This window comes from Procambarus clarkii, chromosome 11 (assembly GCF_040958095.1).
Source record: "Procambarus clarkii isolate CNS0578487 chromosome 11, FALCON_Pclarkii_2.0, whole genome shotgun sequence".
NCBI lineage: Eukaryota > Metazoa > Arthropoda > Malacostraca > Decapoda > Cambaridae > Procambarus > Procambarus clarkii.
In genome coordinates, this window is record NC_091160.1 from 43,906,146 (window position 1) to 43,923,645 (window position 17,500).

Below are 17,500 nucleotides of genomic sequence, written 5' to 3' on the forward strand. Positions count from 1 at the left end.
ATTACTCTCAGTTTCCCATCTGGAAGAGATTCTTTTCACCCGTCCACTTATGGTAACCTGTTTTGGAGTTAATGTACGACTTTGCACGTTGAACTGTGCCAAACGCTCTCTGGTAGTCACGGAAAAAATAGTCAAACCTCCTTGCTTTAGCCTGTTATTATTAATTCATCTTAAAACTTTAATCATTGTAATTTTCGTTTAACTGTCTCGTTAGGCATAGTCTGCCATACCTTCAAGTGGTTCCAAGGATCATTATCCTCGCGGCCCGGTTTCCTGATGCATGGTCTGATTAATCAGGCTGTTCTGATTACCCTTTTTTGGTCTGTGTGTACACAGTTTTAAAGGCACTCTTAGCACTGTAACTCACTTGGAGTGTAACCATGACTAAAGACTAAGACTTGAGGGGCGCCATCAAGGATGACCTTGTTACGTAGGTCAGAGGTCAGATGGGCGGGTACGATGGCCCTCTTGGAGACCTGCCAGGTCCAGGAGGGGTTTCTGAACTCCTGTCAAGGACTCTGCCGGATATGAGGATATATTTTGATGATACTGTTTTCTTAGAATATACCCGGGTGTGAAGATGGGTTAGAATATACCCGGGTGTGAAGATGGGTTAGAATATACCCGGGTGTGAAGATGGGTTAGAATATACCCGGGTGTGAAGATGGGTTAGAATATACCCGGGTGTGAAGATGGGTTAGAATATACCCGGGTGTGAAGATGGGTTAGAATATACCCGGGTGTGAAGATGGGTTAGAATATACCCGGGTGTGAAGATGGGTTAGAATATACCCGGGTGTGAAGATGGGTTAGAATATACCCGGGTGTGAAGATGGGTTAGAATATACCCGGGTGTGAAGATGGGTTAGAATATATCCGAGTGTGAAGATGGGTTAGAATATATCCGAGTGTGAAGATGGGTTAGAATATATCCCGGTGTGAAGATGGGTTAGAATATATCCGAGTGTGAAGATGGGTTAGAATATATCCGAGTGTGAAGATGGGTTAGAATATACCCGGGTGTGAAGATGGGTTAGAATATACCCGGGTGTGAAGATGGGTTAGAATATATCCGAGTGTGAAGATGGGTTAGAATATACCCGGGTGTGAAGATGGGTTAGAATATATCCGGGTGTGAAGATGGGTTAGAATATACCCGGGTGTGAAGATGGGTTAGAATATACCCGGGTGTGAAGATGGGTTAGAATATATCCGAGTGTGAAGATGGGTTAGAATATATCCGAGTGTGAAGATGGGTTAGAATATATCCCGGTGTGAAGATGGGTTAGAATATATCCGAGTGTGAAGATGGGTTAGAATATATCCGAGTGTGAAGATGGGTTAGAATATACCCGGGTGTGAAGATGGGTTAGAATATACCCGGGTGTGAAGATGGGTTAGAATATATCCGAGTGTGAAGATGGGTTAGAATATACCCGGGTGTGAAGATGGGTTAGAATATATCCGGGTGTGAAGATGGGTTAGAATATACCCGGGTGTGAAGATGGGTTAGAATATACCCGGGTGTGAAGATGGGTTAGAATATACCCGGGTGTGAAGATGGGTTAGAATATACCCGGGTGTGAAGATGGGTTAGAATATACCCGGGTGTGAAGATGGGTTAGAATATATCCGAGTGTGAAGATGGGTTAGAATATACCCGGGTGTGAAGATGGGTTAGAATATACCCGGGTGTGAAGATGGGTTAGAATATACCCGGGTGTGAAGATGGGTTAGAATATACCCGGGTGTGAAGATGGGTTAGAATATACCCGGGTGTGAAGATGGGTTAGAATATACCCGGGTGTGAAGATGGTTAGAATATATCCGAGTGTGAAGATGGGTTAGAATATACCCGGGTGTGAAGATGGGTTAGAATATACCCGGGTGTGAAGATGGGTTAGAATATATCCGGGTGTGAAGATGGGTTAGAATATACCCGGGTGTGAAGATGGGTTAGAATATACCCGGGTGTGAAGATGGGTTAGAATATACCCGGGTGTGAAGATGGGTTAGAATATACCCGGGTGTGAAGATGGGTTAGAATATACCCGGGTGTGAAGATGGGTTAGAATATATCCGAGTGTGAAGATGGGTTAGAATATACCCGGGTGTGAAGATGGGTTAGAATATACCCGGGTGTGAAGATGGGTTAGAATATACCCGGGTGTGAAGATGGGTTAGAATATACCCGGGTGTGAAGATGGGTTAGAATATACCCGGGTGTGAAGATGGGTTAGAATATACCCGGGTGTGAAGATGGGTTAGAATATATCCGAGTGTGAAGATGGGTTAGAATATACCCGGGTGTGAAGATGGGTTAGAATATACCCGGGTGTGAAGATGGGTTAGAATATACCCGGTTGTGAAGATGGGTTAGAATATACCCGGGTGTGAAGATGGGTTAGAATATACCCGGGTGTGAAGATGGGTTAGAATATATCCGAGTGTGAAGATGGGTTAGAATATATCCGAGTGTGAAGATGGGTTAGAATATACCCGGGTGTGAAGATGGGTTAGAATATACCCGGGTGTGAAGATGGGTTAGAATATATCCGAGTGTGAAGATGGGTTAGAATATATCCGAGTGTGAAGATGGGTTAGAATATACCCGGGTGTGAAGATGGGTTAGAATATACCCGGGTGTGAAGATGGGTTAGAATATACCCGGGTGTGAAGATGGGTTAGAATATATCCGAGTGTGAAGATGGGTTAGAATATACCCGGGTGTGAAGATGGGTTAGAATATATCCGAGTGTGAAGATGGGTTAGAATATATCCGAGTGTGAAGATGGGTTAGAATATACCCGGGTGTGAAGATGGGTTAGAATATACCCGGGTGTGAAGATGGGTTAGAATATATCCGAGTGTGAAGATGGGTTAGAATATATCCGAGTGTGAAGATGGGTTAGAATATACCCGGGTGTGAAGATGGGTTAGAATATATCCGAGTGTGAAGATGGGTTAGAATATATCCGAGTGTGAAGATGGGTTAGAATATATCCGAGTGTGAAGATGGGTTAGAATATATCCGAGTGTGAAGATGGGTTAGAATATATCCCGGTGTGAAGATGGGTTAGAATATACCCGAGTGTGAAGATGGGTTAGAATATATCCGAGTGTGAAGATGGGTTAGAATATATCCGGGTGTGAAGATGGGTTAGAATATACCCGGGTGTGAAGATGGGTTAGAATATATCCGAGTGTGAAGATGGGTTAGAATATATCCGAGTGTGAAGATGGGTTAGAATATATCCGAGTGTGAAGATGGGTTAGAATATATCCGAGTGTGAAGATGGGTTAGAATATATCCGAGTGTGAAGATGGGTTAGAATATATCCGAGTGTGAAGATGGGTTAGATTATATCCGAGTGTGAAGATGGGTTAGAATATATCCGAGTGTGAAGATGGGTTAGAATATATCCGGGTGTGAAGATGGGTTAGAATATATCCGAGTGTGAAGATGGGTTAGAATATATCCGGGTGTGAAGATGGGTTAGAATATATCCGAGTGTGAAGATGGGTTAGAATATATCCGGGTGTGAAGATGGGTTAGAATATATCCGAGTGTGAAGATGGGTTAGAATATATCCGAGTGTGAAGATGGGTTAGAATATATCCGAGTGTGAAGATGGGTTAGAATATACCCGGGTGTGAAGATGGGTTAGAATATATCCGAGTGTGAAGATGGGTTAGAATATATCCGAGTGTGAAGATGGGTTAGAATATATCCGAGTGTGAAGATGGGTTAGAATATATCCGAGTGTGAAGATGGGTTAGAATATATCCGAGTGTGAAGATGGGTTAGAATATATCCGAGTGTGAAGATGGGTTAGAATATATCCGAGTGTGAAGATGGGTTAGAATATATCCGAGTGTGAAGATGGGTTAGAATATATCCGAGTGTGAAGATGGGTTAGAATATATCCGAGTGTGAAGATGGGTTAGAATATATCCGAGTGTGAAGATGGGTTAGAATATATCCGGGTGTGAAGATGGGTTAGAATATATCCGAGTGTGAAGATGGGTTAGAATATATCCGAGTGTGAAGATGGGTTAGAATATATCCGAGTGTGAAGATGGGTTAGAATATATCCGGGTGTGAAGATGGGTTAGAATATATCCCGGTGTGAAGATGGGTTAGAATATACCCGGGTGTGAAGATGGGTTAGAATATACCCGGGTGTGAAGATGGGTTAGAATATACCCTAATGTGTACCCCGGATATATTCATCCCTCCCCACCTCCCCAATCACTCTGGAGTATATAGTGACAGATCTACCTATTGTTAATCAAGTTCGTCACCTGGCCAAACCAAAATGACAGCCCAGACTTGTAGTGTGTGGTTATCTTGAGGTTATCTTGAGATGATTTCGGGGCTTTAGTGTCTCCGCGGCCCGGTCCTCGACCAGGCCTCCACCCCCAGGAAGCAGCCCGTGACAGCTGACTAACACCCAGGTACCTATTTTACTGCTAGGTAACAGGGGCATAGGGTGAAAGAAACTCTGCCCATTGTTTCTCGCCGGCGCCCGGGATCGAACCCAGGACCACAGGATCCCAAGTCCAGTGTGCTATCCGCTCGGCCGACCGGCTCCACCACGGGTGCTTGTTCATGTTTAGCCACTTGAAGTGGTTGGCACAGCTACGGGCTCTCATAGTACAGGGTCGGCGTTCGATTCCCGATGGCCCGAGTTGCGTACTATCCTTTTCCTTCGTCTGTTTCTCACCACCTTGACCCCATTAAACGGTTCCTTGACCTCGTATTCATTCAAATTGGTTATGAAATCATACTGACTTGGTACTCGACCCAAGGAGCACCTTGAGTACCGTTGTAAGGTGGGCCCAAGAGCGGTACTCGACCCAAGGAACACCTTGAGTACCGTTGTAGGACGGGCCCAAGAACGGTACTCGACCCAAGGAACACCTTGAGTACCGTTGTAGGACGGGCCCAAGAACGGTACTCGACCCAAGGAACACCTTGAGTACCGTTGTAGGACGGGCCCAAGAACGGTACTCGACCCAAGGAACACCTTGAGTACCGTTGTAGGACGGGCCCAAGAACGGTACTCGACCCAAGGAACACCTTGAGTACCGTTGTAGGACGGGCCCAAGAACGGTACTCGACCCAAGGAACACCTTGAGTACCGTTGTAGGACGGGCCCAAGAACGGTACTCGACCCAAGGGGCACCTTGAGTACCGTTGTAGGACGGGCCCAAGAACGGTACTCGACCCAAGGAACACCTTGAGTACCGTTGTAGGACGGGCCCAAGAACGGTACTCGACCCAAGGAACACCTTGAGTACCGTTGTAGGACGGGCCCAAGAACGGTACTCGACCCAAGGAGCACCTTGAGTACCGTTGTAAGACGGGCCCAAGAACGGTACTCGACCCAAGGAGCACCTTGAGTACCGTTGTAAGACGGGCCCAAGAACGGTACTCGACCCAAGGAGCACCTTGAGTACCGTTGTAAGACGGGCCCAAGAACGGTACTCGACCCAAGGAGCACCTTGAGTACCGTTGTAAGACGGGCCCAAGAACGGTACTCGACCCAAGGAGCACCTTGAGTACCGTTGTAAGACGGGCCCAAGAACGGTACTCGACCCAAGGAGCACCTTGAGTACCGTTGTAAGACGGGCCCAGCTCCTAGGGAGGTCGACCACTTTCCCCCGTCCACCTTCTGTAGGTAATGACAGAGTCGTTCCTGCCCCCCCCCCCCTTCCCATCTTCTTACCCCCCTCCCTTAATTTCCCCCCCCCTCCCCTCCCTTAATTTCCCCCCCCTCCCCTCCCTTAATTTCCCCCCCCTCCCCTCCCTTAATTTCCCCCCCCTCCCCTCCCTTAATTTCCCCCCCTCCCCTCCCTTAATCACCCCCCCTCCCCTCCCTTAATTTCCCCCCCTCCCCTCCCTTAATTCCCCCCCCCCCTCCCTATACCTCCCTGTCTCCACCTTCACATCAAGATAATAACATGTTGGCAAGATTAAATTAAATCCTAGATATTGCTCATGTCAAGTGCTCATGTCAATTCCAATTGCTCATGTCAAGTGCTCATGTCAATGGCGATTATTTATATATTTATATATATATTTATATATATTTATATATTTATATATATACAAGAAGGTACATTGGGACTGAGGATACATAGCATAGTAATTACAATCTTGTAAAGCCACTAGTACGCGTGGCTTAATTCATATCAGTGTTTATGTCATGTCATGTATTCATGCCAATGGCAGTCATGGCAAGGTATGGCATGTACCCAGGCAGTGGGTTCAATACCCAAGAACAACGTAGACGCGACGTTGACGCAACGTTGATGGCGTCTATTGAACGTCGCACTAACGGGCCCGCGCACAACGTCATTTCTGTCGGATCAACGTTTAAACAACGTTGATATAGCGTGACATGATCGTTGTTTGATTAGTTTTGTTAGGGAAGTGGATCCTGGAGGGGGGGGGGGTGAGTCCTGTCCTTGGAGGGGGTGTGTGGTGAGTCCTGTCCTTGGAGGGGTTGTGTGGTGAGTCCTGTCCTTGGAGGGGGTGTGTGGTGAGTCCTGCCCTTGGAGGGGGTGTGTGGTGAGTCCTGCCCTTGGAGGGGGTGTGTGGTGAGTCCTGCCCTTGGAGGGAGTGTGTGGTGAGTCCTGCCCTTGGAGGGGGTGTGGTGAGTCCTGCCCTTGGAGGGGGTGTGTGGTGAGTCCTGTCCTTGGAGGGAGTGTGTGGTGAGTCCTGCCCTTGGAGGGGGTGTGTGGTGAGTCCTGCCCTTGGAGGGGGGGTGTGGTGAGTCCTGCCCTTGGAGGGGGTGTGTGGTGAGTCCTGTCCTTGGAGGGAGTGTGTGGTGAGTCCTGCCCTTGGAGGGGGTGTGTGGTGAGTCCTGCCCTTGGAGGGGGGGTGTGGTGAGTCCTGCCCTTGGAGAGGGTGTGTTGTGAGTCCTGCCCTTGGAGGGGGTGTGTGGTGAGTCCTGCCCTTGGAGGGGGTGTGTGGTGAGTCCTGCCCTTGGAGGGGGTGTGTGGTGAGTCCTGCCCTTGGAGGGGGTGTGTGGTGAGTCCTGCTCTTGGAGGGGGTGTGTGGTGAGTCCTGCCCTTGGAGGGGGTGTGTGGTGAGTCCTGCCCTTGGAGGGGGTGTGTGGTGAGTCCTGCCCTTGGAGGGGGTGTGTGGTGAGTCCTGCCCTTGGAGGGGGTGTGGTGAGTCCTGCCCTTGGAGGGGGTGTGTGGTGAGTCCTGCCCTTGGAGGGGGTGTTTGGTGAGTCCTGCCCTTGGAGGGGGTGTGTGGTGAGTCCTGCCCTTGGAGGGTGTGTTTGGTGAGTCCTGCCCTTGGAGGGGGTGTGTGGTGAGTCCTGCCCTTGGAGGGGGTGTGTGGTGAGTCCTGCCCTTGGAGGGGGGGGGTGTGGTGAGTCCTGCCCTTGGAGGGGGTGTGTGGTGAGTCCTGCCCTTGGAGGGGGTGTGTGGTGAGTCCTGCCCTTGGAGGGGGTGTGTGGTGAGTCCTGCCCTTGGAGGGGGTGTGTGGTGAGTCCTGCCCTTGGAGGGGGTGTGTGGTGAGTCCTGCCCTTGGAGGGGGTGTGTGGTGAGTCCTGCCCTTGGAGGGGGTGTGTGGTGAGTCCTGCCCTTGGAGGGGGTGTTTGGTGAGTCCTGCCCTTGGAGGGGGTGTGTGGTGAGTCCTGCCCTTGGAGGGTGTGTTTGGTGAGTCCTGCCCTTGGAGGGGGTGTGTGGTGAGTCCTGCCCTTGGAGGGGGTGTGTGGTGAGTCCTGTCCTTGGAGGGGGTGTGTGGTGAGTCCTGCCCTTGGAGGGGGTGTGTGGTGAGTCCTGTCCTTGGAGGGGGTGTGTGGTGAGCCCTGCCCTTGGAGGGGGTGTGTGGTGAGTCCTGCCCTTGGAGGGGGGGGGTGTGGTGAGTCCTGCCCTTGGAGGGGGTGTGTGGTGAGTCCTGCCCTTGGAGGGGGTGTGTGGTGAGTCCTGCCCTTGGAGGGGGTGTGTGGTGAGTCCTGCCCTTGGAGGGGGTGTGTGGTGAGTCCTGCCCTTGGAGGGGGTGTGTGGTGAGTCCTGCCCTTGGAGGGGGTGTGTGGTGAGTCCTGCCCTTGGAGGGGGTGTGTGGTGAGTCCTGCCCTTGGAGGGGGTGTTTGGTGAGTCCTGCCCTTGGAGGGGGTGTGTGGTGAGTCCTGCCCTTGGAGGGTGTGTTTGGTGAGTCCTGCCCTTGGAGGGGGTGTGTGGTGAGTCCTGCCCTTGGAGGGGGTGTGTGGTGAGTCCTGCCCTTGGAGGGGGTGTGTGGTGAGTCCTGCCCTTGGAGGGGGTGTGTGGTGAGTCCTGCCCTTGGAGGGGGTGTGTGGTGAGTCCTGCCCTTGGAGGGGGTGTGTGGTGAGTCCTGCCCTTGGAGGGGGTGTGTGGTGAGTCCTGCCCTTGGAGGGGGTGTGTGGTGAGTCCTGCCCTTGGAGGGGGTGTGTGGCGAGTCCTGCCCTTGTGTGTGAGGTGGTCTTAAGGTACACACGAATGTCTTACTGTTGACTTAAGCAGGTTTCTCGGTTTTCATGTGTTGTCTATATCGCCTTTGTTGGTCTCTCTCTCACACTCTCACTCTCTCTCTCACACTCTCACTCTCTCCCTCTCACCCTCCCGCCGTCTCTCCTCTCCCCTCCCCCCCTGCCCTAGGTGGTGGAGGGGGGTGGGGGGTGCTGGCGGGCGCCATCTTGCTCCTCCTGGCTCTTCCTGTCCCACGTTTTTATTGCTGGGACTCACCTGTCGTGCGCCTCTTAATTGACCTCTCCTACCTCGCCCTGCTGTCTGCCTGCGTGTCTGCCAGCCTTGCTTGCCTCCCAGCCTGCCTGCCTGCCTGCCTGCCTGCCTGCCTGCCTGCCTGCCTGCCAGCCAGCCAGCCAGCCAGCCAGCCAGCCAGCCAGCCAGCCAGCCAGCCAGCCTGCCTGCCTGCCTGCCTGCCTGCCTGCCTGCCTGCCTGCCTGCCTGCCTGCCTGCCTGCCTGCCAGCCAGCCAGCCAGCCTGCCTGCCTGCCAGCCAGCCAGCCAGCCAGCCAGCCAGCCAGCCAGCCAGCCAGCCAGCCTGTCTGTCAGCCTGCTTGCCAACCTGCCTTGCCTGCGAGCCTTGCCTGCCTGCCGGCCTGTCTGAGGAACATGGTACCTCACCACCTGTTAGGTACCCAGTACCATGTATATACAGCAGTCTCTCACACTGGCCATCTCCACAGGTCAGTACCTTCTGGTACCTTTGTCTCGCCACTCCCCCCCCCCCTCTACACTCCCCCAGGCCACCAGTCTTCACCCACCCGCCTTACGAAGCCTCTGCATCTTTGCCCGCGGACACACTGCGAGGTTATGAGAATACATAACGGCCTTACAGTCTGCCCCACCTCGTGTAACTGTGTATTAAATACCAACTAAGCCGCCATAATCTACGAAAGATGTACAGGTTTCGTTCTGAAGTGAAGACTTGAGTGTTGAAGGAGTCGTGGAAGATGCAGACGCCATGTTGATGGCTGACGTCATCTTCCGGCTGGTGACGTCATCTTCCGGCTGGTGACGTCACCACCAGCGGTGTTATTGACCCAAACTCCGTTTTCTGTTGACGCGCTTTATTATGCACGCCACCCACACCCCGTTTTCTTTGCCGTATTCTCAACACGTGGCCCCATTCCACAGCCCCCCCCCATTTACCCGGATTTACCTGAGACACCCCTACTATCTCTAGTGGCATCGACCGTGACCGAAAGCCGGTGTCTTGTCAAAGGTTCCACCCCATGCTATGCATTCCAGTTGTATTATACATTAGAACCACTAAAAATCCGACGCAGTTGTACATACACAAACCACCGTGAAATTGACGTATTCTCTACACCTACCTCGAGAGGTTCGGTGGGTTGCTTGGGTTAGTACGCTTCTGGTTAAGGCTAAAACAGCTGTATTTTTTTTACGGAACACGATGGAGTCAGTCTATTGTAGTGATTGTGGGTATTGTTGATTGTCGGCGGGTATTGTTCTATTGTTCTCGCTCACCTCATTATTGTTTTGTAATTGTCATTGTATTTATCTTGTGTTTAGGAGTATATTGATTATATGGACTGTTTCACCTTCAAAATTATTATACTGGATTTGTCGTTCTTATTTCTAAGTCAAACTGGCTTTGTCGTTTTTTATTTCTAAATCAAACTGGATTTGTCGTTTTTTATATCTATGTTGAACTGGATTTGTCGTTTTTATTTCTAAGTCAAACTGGATTTGTCGTTTTTATTTCTAAGTCAAACTGGATTTGTCGTTTTTATTTCTAAGTCAAACTGGATTTGTCGTTTTTATTTCTAAGTCAAACTGGATTTGTCGATTTAATTTCTAAGTCAAACTGGATTTGTCGTTTTTATTTCTAAGTCAAACTGGATTTGTCGTTTTTTATTTCTAAGTCAAACTGGATTTGTCGATTTAATTTCTAAGTCAAACTGGATTTGTCGATTTAATTTCTAAGTCAAACTGTCTTAGGTTTGCAAATTACAAACGTACCTCAAATTGTCTTGAAGTACGAGGTTGAGTGAGTACTTGTTGACATGTTGATGGATGGATGGCTGGGTGGATGACTGGGTGGATGACTGGGTGGATGGCTGGGTGGATGACTGGGTGGATGACTGGGTGGATGGCTGGGTGGATGACTGGGTGGATGACTGGGTGGATGGCTGGGTGGATGGCTGGGTGGATGACTGGGTGGATGGCTGGGTGGATGACTGGGTGGATGGCTGGGTGGATGGATGGCTGGATGGAGACATGTGGCAACGTCGGGAACCACCTTGCCACGTCTACGCTTCTCGGTATTATGAGTCAGAAGAGTGGGGGGGGGGGGGGGGCTTAGGTGGTGGGGGGGGGGTTAAGGGAGGATACATGGTCCAGGTACCTATTCAGATGGTACATAAAGAGTTGAACAGAGGCATGAGGTTTAAGGAAACACTGCCCAAACGCCTATCTACCAAGAGAATTAAACAGGTGTAGCTCCTGAGCCCGGCTTCTCTAGATGTACCACTCCGTCCAAAATGCAACTGTTTAGCCTAGCCAGAAGCGTACTAACCCAAACAACCCACCTAGCCTATCGAGGTCGAAGCTTAGAAAGCGTCGATATTACGGCGCTTTAATTGTCCCTAACACGTCAATTTTGTTACGGTGTGTTCGGCTGCGTTTAAAATACGATGTATTGAGAGGATAGGTCTCCGTGGACATCTTCAAGAGGAAACTACATAGTTTCCTCTGAGGAGTGCCGGACCAGCCGGGCTGTGGTGAGTATGTGGGCCTGCAGGCCGCTCCAAGCAACAGCCTGGTGGACCAAACTCTCACAAGTCAAGCCTGGCCTCGGGCCGGGCTTGGGCAGTAGAAGAACTCCCAGAACCCCATCAACCAGGTATATGTGGGCCTGCGGGCCGCTCCAAGCAACAGCCTGGTGGACCAAACTCTCACAAGTCAAGCCTGGCCTCGGGCCGGGCTTGGGCAGTAGAAGAACTCCCAGAACCCCATCAACCAGGTATATGTGGGCCTGCGGGCCGCTCCAAGCAACAGCCTGGTGGACCAAGCTCTCACAAGTCAAGCCTGGCCTCGGGCCGGGCTTGGGCAGTAGAAGAACTCCCAGAACCCCATCAACCAGGTATATGTGGGCCTGCGGGCCGCTCCAAGCAACAGCCTGGTGGACCAAACTCTCACAAGTCGAGCCTGGCCTCGGGCCGGGCTTGGGCAGTAGAACAACTCCCAGAACCCCATCAATCAGGTATATGTGGGCCTGCGGGCCGCTCCAAGCAACAGCCTGGTGGACCAAACTCTCACAAGTCAAGCCTGGCCTCGGGCCGGGCTTGGGCAGTAGAACAACTCCCAGAACCCCATCAACCAACAGGGAGCCGGCCGGCCGAGCGGACAGCACGCTGGACTTGTGATCCTGTGGTCCCGGGTTCGATCCCAGGCGCCGGCGAGAAACAATGGGCAGAGTTTCTTTCACCCTATGCCCCTGTTACCTAGCAAGAAAATAGGTACCTGGGTGTTAGTCAGCTGTCACGGGCTGCTTCTTGGGGGTGGAGGCCTGGTCTATGACCGGGCCGCGGGGACACTAAAGCCCCGAAATCATCTCAAGATAACCTCAAGATAACCAGGTATAGCTGAGGGCTCTGTAGGCCTACGGGGCGCTGAGCGATGCACTTAAAAGAGAAAAGGCCGCGAGGCACTGGACTTAAGTGGCACTTAAGTGGGTGCCACTAGCGGAGTGCCTCGGGCGGGTGGCAGCGGCTGTTAACTCTAACAGTCTCCAGTTGAGCTGTGGTGGGGGGGGGGGGGGGGAGAAAATGCATGTCCAACACACACCTCCAACACACACCTCCAACACAACATACACCAACATAACACAACACACCTCGAACACAGCACAACACAACACAGCACACCCAACACAACACACACACCCCCAACACAACACACACACCCCCAACACAACACACACACCCCCAACACAACACACACACCCCCAACACAACACACACACCTCCAACACAACACAACACACACCCAACATACCACAATACACACACCCCCAACATAGCAACATATTCAGGCGGTCTGCTGGTGATTCCAACACTGTTATGCCTGCTGAAGGCAGCAGTCAACCCTCCCTGACGTAATGGGTTGTAAATTAGAGCAGAGCTGTATAGCATAGGGGTAGTGTGTGGGTACCCGCCTGTGTGGGTACCCCGGGGGTGGGTACTACCCGCATTTGGCAGAAACCAAACGGGTATCTCACGGCAATATTATGTTACCGGGGAAATCCAGAAATCAACAGGCCAGTTTCCAAGCCCGTATTTACCCAGGTCTTTCCTAAATCAAAATTACGTCCATGCTCATTTTGTGATGGTTGTATGAGTTTGTGTATTAGCTTAGGCACCTCCCTTCTTGCCCGCCCACACACTGGTACACGCCCACCCTTGCTGGGGGGCGCCGCTTCCCTGCGCGCCCACAATCATTTGTTTTAATATCTCACATCAGCGCTCCTGCGCCGCGCCTTATCACCGCCCCTCATCACCGCCCCTCTTCCTCCCTCTTCTCAATTCCCCTCTTCCTGTCTACATCAGTCTGTGTGTGCCCCTGTTTTATCATCTCTCTCTCGTTTCTCTCATTCACATGTTCCCCTCCACGTGTTTTGATGAGTAAATTGATGGACATTTGACCTGGATATTGATGAGTTTGTCTATGATGATTGACTTGACTCTTTCTCTTTGCAGAGCCCCGTCACCTGCCTGAGTTGAGGTGAGTTGAGCCCCTGGTTGAGTTGAGCCCCCTGGTTGAGTTGAGCCCCCTGGTTGAGTTGAGACCCTGGTTGAGTTGAGCCCCCTGGTTGAGTTGAGCCCCCTGCCCGAGTTGAGCCCCCCTGCCTGAGTTGAGGTGAGTTGAGCCCCCTGGTTGAGTTGAGCCCCCTGGTTGAGTTGAGCCCCCTGGTTGAGTTGAGCCCCCTGGTTGAGTTGAGCCCCCTGGTTGAGTTGAGCCCCCTGGTTGAGTTGAGCCCCCTGCCCGAGTTGAGCCCCCCTGCCTGAGTTGAGCCCCCCTGCCTGAGTTGAGCCCCCCTGCCCGAGTTGAGCCCCCCTGCCCGAGTTGAGCCCCCCTGCCTGAGTTGAGCCCCCCTGCCTGAGTTGAGCCCCCCCTGCCTGAGTTGAGCCCCCTTGCCTGAGTTGAGCCCCCCTGCCTGAGTTGAGCCCCCCTGCCCGAGTTGAGCCCCCCTGCCCGAGTTGAGCCCCCTGCCCTTGCTTGAGCCCCCTGCCCTTGCTTGAGCCCCCTGCCCTTGCTTGAGCCCCCTGCCCTTGCTTGAGCCCCCTGCCTGAGTTGAGCCCCCTGCCTGAGTTGAGCCCCCTGCCTGAGTTGAGCCCCCTGCCTGAGTTGAGCCCCCTGCCTGAGTTGAGCCCCCTGCCTGAGTTGAGCCCCTGCCTGAGTTGAGCCCCCTGCCCTTGCTTGAGCCCCTGCCTGAGTTGAGCCCCCTGCCCTTGCTTGAGCCTCCTGCCCTTGCTTGAGCCTCCTGCCCTTGCTTGAGCCCCCTGCCCTTGCTTGAGCCCCCTGCTCTTGCTTGAGCCCCCTGCCTGAGTTGAGCCCCCTGCCTGAGTTGAGCCCCCTGCTTGAGTTGAGCCCCCTGCCTGAGTTGAGCCCCCTGCTTGAGTTGAGCCCCTGCCTGAGTTGAGCCCCCTGCCTGAGTTGAGCCCCCCTGCCTGAGTTGAGCCCCCCTGCCTGAGTTGAGCCCCCTGCCTGAGTTGAGCCCCCTGCCTGAGTTGAGCCCCCTGCCTGAGTTGAGCCCCCTGCCTGAGTTGAGCCCCCTGCTCTTGCTTGAGCCCCCTGCCTGAGTTGAGCCCCCTGCCTGAGTTGAGCCCCTGCCTGACTATATGAAGGATCACACAGTTTGTGTCAGAAGCTAATTACGAGAGTTTGAAAATCCCCATCTTACAGAGGCTTGTACTCACCTAGTTGTGCTTGCGGGGGTTGAGCTCTGGCTCTTTGGTCCCGCCTCTCAACCGTCAATCAACTGGTGTACAGGTTGTAACAAACTAGGCTGTTGTAAGAATTATTCCAGAAGGTTCCAGAAGTTAGAGTAGGGACCTGACCTCTCAACAACGCCCTGACTCCCAGGGGAATTCGCGGTGGAAATAACCGACGCTTTGTTCATAGCTGCGTATAATGAACCATCCTATAGTATTCAGTAATTTAGAGAAAATTAGCCTTTATTCATTTTGCATTAAAATTGTATTGTATAATAGTACTGGGTACAATATCAAGAGTATTCTAATTATTGAGTTTAAGTCACCATCAGTGACGTCACGAATCAGATCTAACTTGTAAGGCGGAGTGACCAGCGGTCATAGGTCATCAGGGGTTGACAGGTCTACTATTTCTCAAAGTTTTAATAACCATCTTTGTGATCGGGAACAGCTCTGCCGTTAGAGGCTTGTGTAATTTAATTCAGTAAAATAATTCAACCAGTCTGGATCAATTAAGTACAACAGGTTAATTGTTATAACTTAAACCTGGCTAGTAACTTGGTAAAACTTTGACTAGGCGGAAGGATACAATGTTCTGTCTGGGGTAGACCAGACAAGAGAGAGATCAGTGTGGTCACGGAAGCAGCTGGGAGAGGTCAAACATCTTACCTCTCCCCGAGACCAGCCCAACATCTTAGCTGGAAAACATAGAGGTATAGTTGCTATGGTTATGTATAGAAATAGTCTCATTTGCCATTCAGGTCAAGTAGGGAGTGTTAAAGTGACAGGGAGTGAACATATTTAGATTTTGTTTTAGTTTTCTTTTAATAAATTAAATTAGTTAATATTTTGCATTTCATTATTTCCATGTGTTTTATGTGTAAACTTGTCCTGGTCACGTGGTCCACACGAGGTAAAGTTGGATTGGGCGCCGATTCTAACATCGAATCGGAATTATCATTACCGTGTAATTTATTCCACACTCAAGGTCATCGTATATAGTGGGGATCAAGCCCCTAGGTTGATTAATTAGCGTGATCGATCCAGACCTCGATCATTGCTCTTGTGTTACTGGTCTGGTGGTGGCAGCGTAGAGGCGACTCTAGGGTTTTGTTCAGAGCCTAGGTCACGTCATACTGGGGGTAGAATCCTAAGTCGGTCAATCGTCTTAGGACCACGTGGCGTGGAGTTGGCTTTGGTAAAAGTTTTGGAGTCCCTTGGTAGAGAATAAAAAGTAAGAATACGGGTAGAGGGAGTAGAAGGAAGAGAAGTAGTGAGAGAAACCCAAACCCGTGTTACAAGGTTCTTGAGCCTATTGGGCTCTATCATATCTCCATTTGAAACTGTGTATTGTGTATGGTACACTAGGAGAACAGCTGAGCTATCGTGGAGGTCAGCCAGGCTGTTAGATGCAGCTGCTTGCATTCTGAGGCATGAATCACAGCCCAGTTGATCAGGTGTTTATCAAGTTCACTATTGAACACCGCGAGAGGTCGGCTAGTTATGCACAAAATTGTTCTATTCGCCGGACTTGTAATAACTTGGTCCAACAGACTGTTGCTTGGAGCGGCACGCAGACCCCTCCACTACAACCCGGTTGGTCCGGCACATCATACAGGAACTAAATTGTTTTTTCAAACACGCCCAATTTTGTTCCGGCAATATTTCTTATGCTCGCTGGGAGGGTGTTGAACAACCGCGGACCTCTGATACAGTGTTCTCTGATTGTGCCTATGGCACCTCTGCTCTTCACTGGTTCTATTCTACATTTTCTTCCATGTCGTTCACTCCAGTACGTTGTTATTTTACTGTGTAGATTTGGTACTTGGTCCTCCAGTATCTTCCAGGTGTATATTATTTGATATCTCTCTCGTCTTCTTTCTAGTGAGTACATTTGGAGAGCTTTGAGACGATCCCAATAATTTAGGTGTTTTATCTCGTCTATGCGTGCCGTATATGTTCTCTGTATTCCCTCTATTTCAGCAATCTCTCCTGCTCTGAAGGGGGAAGTGAGTACTGAGCAGTACTCGAGACGGGACAGCACAAGTGACTTGAAGAGTACAACCATTGTGATGGGATCCCTGGACTTGAAAGTTCTCGTAATCCATCCTTTCATTTTTCTGGCTGACGCAATATTTGCTTGGTTATGCTCCCTAAACGTTAGGTCGTCGGACATCATTATTCCCAAATCCTTGACATGCTGTTTATCTATTATGAGGAGATCTGATAGATTGTTGCCAGTTACCTAAGTAACCCATCCTCGTGAAATTCTAGTACTTGTCTTCACTACATATCTTGAGGTGCTTCCGGGGCTCAGCGTCCCCGCGGCCCGGTCGTCGACCAGCTCTCCCGGTTGCTGGACTGATCAACCAGGCTGTTGGACGCGGCTGCTCGCAGCCTGACGTATGAGTCACGAAAACGGAACAGTACGTCACTTTTTTGAGTCGATTTCATTTCAAATTACGTCCAAATTTGGCCATAGTGCGCATACCAGCCTAAAGTGACGTTATTTTTAAGAGGACGGGTTGGAGTCACAGCCCGGTTGATCAGGTATCCTTTGGAGGTGCTTATCCAGTTCTCTCTTGATGGTATTTGGTAAAATACATATTGGTATTTTCAACCAAATAGTTATGTGTCAACAGTAATTCGCGTTTTTTTCTTAAATTTAATATTGGGGAAATGACAAAGCTTACAAATTAAATATTCCAGGCCTACTATAGTACATTTATGTACTATAGTACATAAATCACTATTTTACATTTATGTACTATAGTACGTCTAAGATAGTATGTATTAGGTGTAGAAAGGCCAGGTTAGGTCAGGTCTCTGTACACAAAAGTCATACTTGAACAAATTCACTCCTACAAAAGCCAAGTTTTTGGTAGTCCGTCACTACATATTGGTACTTTCAATCCCATAGTTACTACAAGTACTTACATATTAGGAGAATGGCCTGAACTACTAGGGAGCCGGTGGCTGAGCGGATAGAACACTGGACGCGTGGTCCTGTGGTCCCGGGTTCGATCCCGGGCCCCGGCG

The 17,500-nt window shown here is 50.8% G+C and overlaps 2 protein-coding genes across 3 annotated transcripts in view; one reads left to right on the top strand and one right to left on the bottom strand.

The window, feature by feature from the left end:
• LOC138363688 (probable inactive protein kinase DDB_G0270444) overlaps nt 1–382 on the bottom strand; it is a 3,008-nt gene extending 2,626 nt beyond the window's left edge. Inside the window, exon 1 of the mRNA XM_069323074.1 lies at nt 368–382. Coding sequence (XP_069179175.1) covers nt 368–382 — 15 coding nt within the window. The remainder of the gene's footprint in view (nt 1–367) is intronic.
• Oatp30B (Organic anion transporting polypeptide 30B) overlaps nt 1–17,500 on the top strand; it is a 154,552-nt gene that overhangs the window by 75,747 nt on the left and 61,305 nt on the right. For both annotated transcript variants that reach the window (XR_011228087.1, XR_011228088.1), the window contains exon 2: nt 13,226–13,250. The gene's annotated coding sequence lies outside the window, so the exon portion shown is untranslated. The remainder of the gene's footprint in view (nt 1–13,225; nt 13,251–17,500) is intronic.